At 44.5% G+C, this 6,246-nt stretch overlaps 1 protein-coding gene across 2 annotated transcripts; it reads left to right on the top strand.

Moving 5' to 3' along the window:
- The first annotated feature begins 265 nt into the window (after window positions 1-265).
- Window positions 266-5,319, top strand: LOC124463160 (probable global transcription activator SNF2L2). 2 transcript variants are annotated; one of them, XM_047014927.1, is made up of 6 exons: window positions 266-596; window positions 2,130-2,353; window positions 2,631-2,736; window positions 3,234-3,335; window positions 3,615-3,759; window positions 3,970-5,319. In XM_047014927.1, exons 1-6 carry the CDS (start codon window positions 501-503, stop codon window positions 4,107-4,109), a joined length of 813 nt encoding a protein of 270 aa, XP_046870883.1. In that variant the 5' UTR covers window positions 266-500; the 3' UTR covers window positions 4,110-5,319. The 2 variants fall into 2 exon arrangements, with proteins under 2 accessions (XP_046870883.1, XP_046870884.1); XM_047014928.1 differs by lacking the exon at window positions 266-596 and adding an exon at window positions 1,706-1,826.
- Window positions 5,320-6,246: the final 927 nt, after the last annotated feature.

Below are 6,246 nucleotides of genomic sequence, written 5' to 3'. Positions count from 1 at the left end.
CTAACAGATGCATGTTTAGCAGGCACATACACACACAGCCATGTATATAACAGGCATGTCCTGATGTATATAATCAATTGAACATAAAAGATGTCATTCCCAAAAAAGCCTTGAGCATGACATCATTAGCTGAAATCATTTTCACTGAACCATTCTGCCGTCTGAGCAGTTTCACGCGCTGAATGGATCCCTATACGCCAACAGACTCCACTCTGATACACAGCCTCAGAAACGCAATGCAAAAATCATTCTGTGAAAAAAGGCTGGACCCGATAACTTGAACGGGAGGGCAGAAAAAAAATTGTGTAGCGACAGTCGATATTAAAACATGCAGAGGGAGACAAGCTTGGGGCCTTCCACTGGTGGAAAAGATACTGCAGAGAGCTGCAGTCGGAGATGACTATTACATTAGTATTTTCCCCCAGCCCATTGATTTGTGTATGAAAACATAGCGCTTTTATTCTACCCCCTTCTGGGCTCTGCTTTTGAGTGATCAGCTGATGAAGAGACTTGCAGCTCGCCGCTATGCTGGCTTGCTAATTCTCTCCCCCTCAGCTGCAGCCGATCCAGACTTCCAGCCTGCAGATTGCAGTCAGGTAAATATCCTCCTTCCTTCCATCCTTCCTGTCTTTATTCCACAGCATAGGATCCAGCCAGGCTACATTGCAGAGGGAGAGAGGGAGTGTGTGTGTGTGTGTGTGTGTGAGAGATGGAGCGAGTGGAAAGTGTGTTCACGCCCGTGAGTGTGCGAGAGAGGGAGAGGGAGAGAGAGTGTGTAGGTGTGTGTTGTAACGGATGAGGGGGTATCCTTGCCAGACAAGTCAGGGAAGAGGCAGGCTTGTTTGGAGATGGTACAGGCATGGAGCATCACATACGGCACTGGCACACACACACACATATACTGTACACGTGAACACACACACACACTCGCGCTCAAACAGGCAGCGTTTTAGGGGTTTTGTCCGTCTTTCAGGATTACTCTCCAGCTCTCTGTATTCCACTGGAGCGGTTGCAACGCATTAGGGAGACAGTAGTGATTGTGGTTACAGCTTGCCTCTCTCTGAGGGAATTCTGGGCAACAATCTTCCACCGAATTTCTTTTGTTGTCGTTTCGCTGTCATCGCCGATCTGACTCAAATCTGTAACTCGTGCCTTTATTGCTTGTTCTGTGTCTACAGTTTGTGATGGTGCTCAGCAGGTTCTTAGTGTGCATGTGCATACACTAATGATGGAAATGTGATCCTTTTCTTAGAAACGTTAATGGTACGAGGCCCTGTTCCTCTGCGTTTTCATTGTGCGAGTCAAGAGTATATGTGAAACATCAGAAGAACATAAACTACCGCATTACAAACCACCCTTCTCGGCGTATTTCGTAGATTACGAAATTGCGTTCTCATACAGTTCATAACGTGATCTGTGTGTGCATTCGTGTGCTTATGCATGTGCAATTTCGACATCAATATTCAGTTTAAATTGACCAGGCTGCATTCCTCTCTGCTGAATATGAATCCATTTCCTCCCTCCAGCCTCTGCTGCTGCATGCATAAGTCTAGACTTTAATTGTCTTTGTGTAAAATACAGTGGTTGCACCAGACATTTGCTGCTAGGACACGAATGGAAATAACATACATGCCCATGGTCGAAACCGATCTCTCCTCCTCACTATCGCACACAAACACACACACTGTTTTCTGGACATGTTAACAGAAAAACACAGATTTGGAGATTCAATATTTTTCTACTCTGGCGTGGCAGGAAGACAACCCTACGTTTTCTGTTTTCCAAGTAGTACATCCCCCCCACCAATGCCCCCTTAGATGGAGGAGGTAATGTATTTATTTACATAGACATACTGCGCTCGTGTGTTTAAAGTTCTTAAGGGCTTTTGTGGAGGATTTTCCACAAGAGCCTTCCATCAATTTGTCTTGTTTCACAGTAACAATCAGAGACAAAATTACCGTCAAGCATAATTGTAGACTGCGTGTAAAGAGTACGGCGAAGAAAAACAGGAGTGGTTGTTGTTTTTGTTGTTGTTGCAGTCAATACAGATGCTGTTCCTGACCTCTCGGCTTGAAATGGCACGGCTAATCAAAGTAGTCAGTGGGTTACTTTTAAGCCTGTCTCCACAGGCTGAGCGGAACGGGGCCTTGAATGACATGGAGGAAGACATCAGCGCCAAGAAACGGAAAAGCCATCACCACGGAAACAAGACGGCGGATATTAGCCATGAGGCGGGTGAGAAGGTCAAAAGGAAGCGTGGGCGTCCCCCGGCAGAGAAGCTGCCCCCCAACCCCCCCGAACTGACGAAACAACTCCACACGCTGGTCGACATGGTCATCAACTACAAGGACGGGTGAGACTCCAAACTCCCGATTGTTCCTTCGATGTACCAATGCTTTGTTGTGGTTGGGTTAGCTGCTTGTTGCGCCGTCACCTCGGTCTGTGAGTCAGTCTGTCGCACGCGCCTCTGTTAGGAGATGGGCAGAACGCATCCCCCAGGGTTGGCCCTCATTCTAATTGGTTGTTAATGAAGAGCTGTGAACACAGAGACGTCTGTCACGGCACAGACCCTGTAACTCGAAGTGGATCGTGCTTCTTCCTGTCCCGATTGCTGTGTTGAACGTTTCCAGGTTGGGACGTCAGATCAGTAAAGGCTTCGTTCAGCTGCCGTCTAAGAAGGAGGTCCCCGAGTACTACGAGCTCATCCGAAAGCCTGTGGACTTCAGAAGGATCAGGGTAGGTGGTCTCAACAAACCTGGCAAACCTTGCCTATCGCTGGGGAATGTGCTTAACTCCCATTTCGGTGAAATCTCAGAGACTCCATAATGGTGGCACATGATGATGTGCCACCATTATGTCGATGATGACGCAAGGGAAGGGAACATTTAGCAGCTATTGTGATTTTAGACGATTTAGTCCAGGTTTGTTCCGGAACGAGTGGCTTACTCCACCACTGGTAAAGTTACTAAGTGTGTTTGTGAGGCAGCCAAGGCATTCTCTGCCAGCAATTATTTAGATACCAAGTACCAACTGCCAAGCAGGATGGTCCTGGCCTCAGTCCTCTACCAATTGATAGACACAGATGGTCAGGCTGGTATTTGATGTGCCAACTTCATCAACCCAACCCCATGCTGTCAATCACCGTCAAATATCTATATATAATATAGCATTTCCATCATCATGAACTCAGCCCAGAAAAATAGCTAGTGATTGACGCTGTTCTGAGTTGTCAGGAACGAGTGCGTAACCACAAGTACAGGAGCGTGGGCGACCTGGAGAGAGACGTTGTCCTGCTGTGTCAGAATGCCCAGACCTTCAACCTGGAGGGTTCTCAGGTAGATAATACAGTCTGCATGACTCTATACAGCCCTTAAATCAAGAACCATTGTTCTTCTAATTCCACTATTCCGAGTGTGTTTCATGTCATTTGAAAGCCATTTTTAATAGTCAAGTATGATATCATGTCTTTATTCCCAATTTCGGTCATGTTCCCTAGCTGTCTGTATGCAGTTGAAACTGTAGAAACTTTAACGTGATAAGGGAAGGTCTGCTCTTGAATGGGATGAGTTGATTTGCCTGATTTAGCTGTGTCTTTTTGTGTCACATACTTACAGATATTTGAGGATTCCATTGTTCTCAAGTCCGTTTTCGAAAGTGCAAGACAAAGAATAGTCACTAACGAGGAGGGGGCGGTTGAAGGCACGGCCATCCGTGTGGATAATGGTGGTGGAGATGCAGATCAATTTGTTTCATCAGCAGGTGAGAGACAGATCATCTCTATTTGCAAAAAAGAAAACCGTTTCACAAGTAGCAAAGATATCAATGGCACACCTTTGCCATTTTGGTGAGACTTCTTGAGAATGACCACAGCGCAACACAGGTGTTTGGCGTGGGCAAGATTGCTTTCAGGGTTATAACGTGATTTGGAATTCAAGTCACTTTGCTCATCTCCAGTACTCCATTTTGTAGAGAGAAAGACACCAATGCACAAGAAGAGGGGGCTGAAAATGGAGAAGAGCAAACAAGCCCCAGCCAAGAGGCTCCACAGTGACGAGGACAGCGAGGAAAACCTTGAGGACAATACCACTAAAGACCAAGGTCGAGCCTGAATGAGCCTTTTTCTACTTTAGGGCCTATTTGGTTCTCTGTGTTTTCTCATTGTGGCCTGTTATTGAGTTCACTAATTATGTATTTACCGCTTTGTAAAAGGTTAATTTATTCTAAAGAATGGGTCAGGCTATGAAGAGGGCTTTACACTGAAGTTACCATGCTTTTCCTTGAGTTTGTGCAGCCTTAAAAAGCATCTCTTTTTGCATACGAGGCAAGTTAATTTTTACCAGGCTTCTAATGCAAACACTGCATATCTATTGTATCTACTGCTTCACTAGATCATATTATTCTTGTTATTAGTCGTTTTTGTATAAGAAGGTTTACCTGTGTCTGAATTGCCCTCATATGTCTTGGAGCATGATGATGTATGGCTTCTGAGACGGACTTCGCCCTCAGAGAGTGGCGCTGGCTGATGACATCATAGACATATATACATGTCTATGGATGACATCATAGACATATACAGTATATGTCTATGGATGACATTGTTCATGTGTTTGTGTGTGAAGAATGAGAGCACATGACTAGGCCTTTGAAATGACATGTACAATGAATACCGATGGATTGTTTTAAATCTAAAAAATTGAGAAAAAAAAAACCTGAATATTGTCCTAAAAGTTCACCTCTTTATCAGTACTAATAATAACCCTTGCGTTATGCTTTTCGGATTTGTGTGTGTCACTTTAACCAATTGTATTTTTGTCTTGGCAAGTCCCTGTTCGTATGCAGGAACTAGAACGAACCACACCAGGGGCCTGCATTTTGCAAAGTGAAAAGTGAATTCTTATGGCTCTGCACCATCAAAAGAGTCTTGCGAGTGACTTATATAAATGTTGTCATTTTCTTGTTTATATAGTGTCAAACCAAGACATGTTTCTTCCCTATCTACTGTATCTTCGAAAGGCACCGGCAGAATATTAGCAGAATATTTGAGCAAGTTTCTGCAAAACTAATTCAGTGTCATGAGAGAGACAGACGGCAGAGTATCTAGCCAGCGGCAACACATTCTGTAACCTGGGGGCAGGGATATTTCGATGTTTCAGAGTTAAGTAAACAATGCAGACACTGTGTGAAAGATCTGAATATTTGTAACAAAACGCAGTGTCAAATAGTTAGGGATGCAGTCAAACAGCTTCTTGTATGTACCTGGTGCAGCGTCATGGCAGGACGCTTAACAATGCAGAATAGAACATTGCCCATGTGGTTATACAGAGAATCTTTAATATGTATTTATCTTGTGAAACGTGAAATTCGAATAAAGTACATTTATATGAACCTTTACTGTTGCTGTGAACATCTCACAATTTGTTACCAAGAAATAGATCTTGGGCTATTGCTTGCTCCTGCCATGTTCCTGCAGGAGAGTCTGGGTGAACGCCACATAAGGGGGTGAGAACTGAGAGGAATGTGTGTTTGGTCACTGAAAGTTGGCTCATCGCAAGTCTGAAAGCGTGGTTCATTTTTCGAGCAAGGCAGCCATTTTGAGTTTATCATTGACCGTCATCCCTGACAAACGACGCTTACTTCAAACCCAGTTTGGCAGAGAAGGGTCTAATCTACATGGCAGTCTACTTCATATAGGTCCAGCATGTTCAAAATGGTGCAACTTGCATTCTCACACGTATGTCACCTTGGCAACACATCACACCTTGATCAAAGATGTTGGCTTAAGATGCCCTAGCATCTCCCGGTAGCTCCCCCTCTGCTTTCACGTGTCTCTCCAACTATCCAGTCAATAACAAAAGAATTAAGGTGAAAAAAGGCTACCAAAAAAATCAAAACACAAACCAGGCTCCCTGTTTCTTTACGCATTCATTACCATCGTCAAATTCTAATGCATAAAGCAGTTCACAGTACAGCTTCTGGCGGGATTTTATCAGGTGTTTTGACTACAATACCTGTCTGCCCCTTTGATCTGCCAGTGTCTCCAACAGCTCTGGTGGAAGCTAAAGACAAGGAAGATGGAGCCTTCGGATGTAGAGGCCAACTGACTGTGAAGGCCTTGCCAGAGGTGCAGAGAAATTCTCCCTACCTTTGACACTTCTGAAAAACGTGTTAAAACATGTTTATCCAGGTTTACCTGATCTATCATGATCTGAGCATGTGCAACCGGATTTTCGCCCCTCACTTTAATTT

This window comes from Hypomesus transpacificus, unplaced genomic scaffold (assembly GCF_021917145.1).
Source record: "Hypomesus transpacificus isolate Combined female unplaced genomic scaffold, fHypTra1 scaffold_27, whole genome shotgun sequence".
Taxonomy (NCBI): domain Eukaryota; kingdom Metazoa; phylum Chordata; class Actinopteri; order Osmeriformes; family Osmeridae; genus Hypomesus; species Hypomesus transpacificus.
This window is presented reverse-complemented; position numbering and strand designations above follow the sequence as displayed.

Bases quoted from the DNA above. Each gene is read 5' to 3' on its own strand.
- LOC124463160 (XM_047014927.1), top strand. From the start codon at position 501: ATGAAGAGACTTGCAGCTCGCCGCTATGCTGGCTTGCTAATTCTCTCC. The intron at 597-2,129 runs GTAAATATCCTC...CTGTCTCCACAG, and splicing joins AGCCTGCAGATTGCAGTCAG to GCTGAGCGGAACGGGGCCTT. The intron at 3,336-3,614 runs GTAGATAATACA...ACATACTTACAG, and splicing joins TCAACCTGGAGGGTTCTCAG to ATATTTGAGGATTCCATTGT.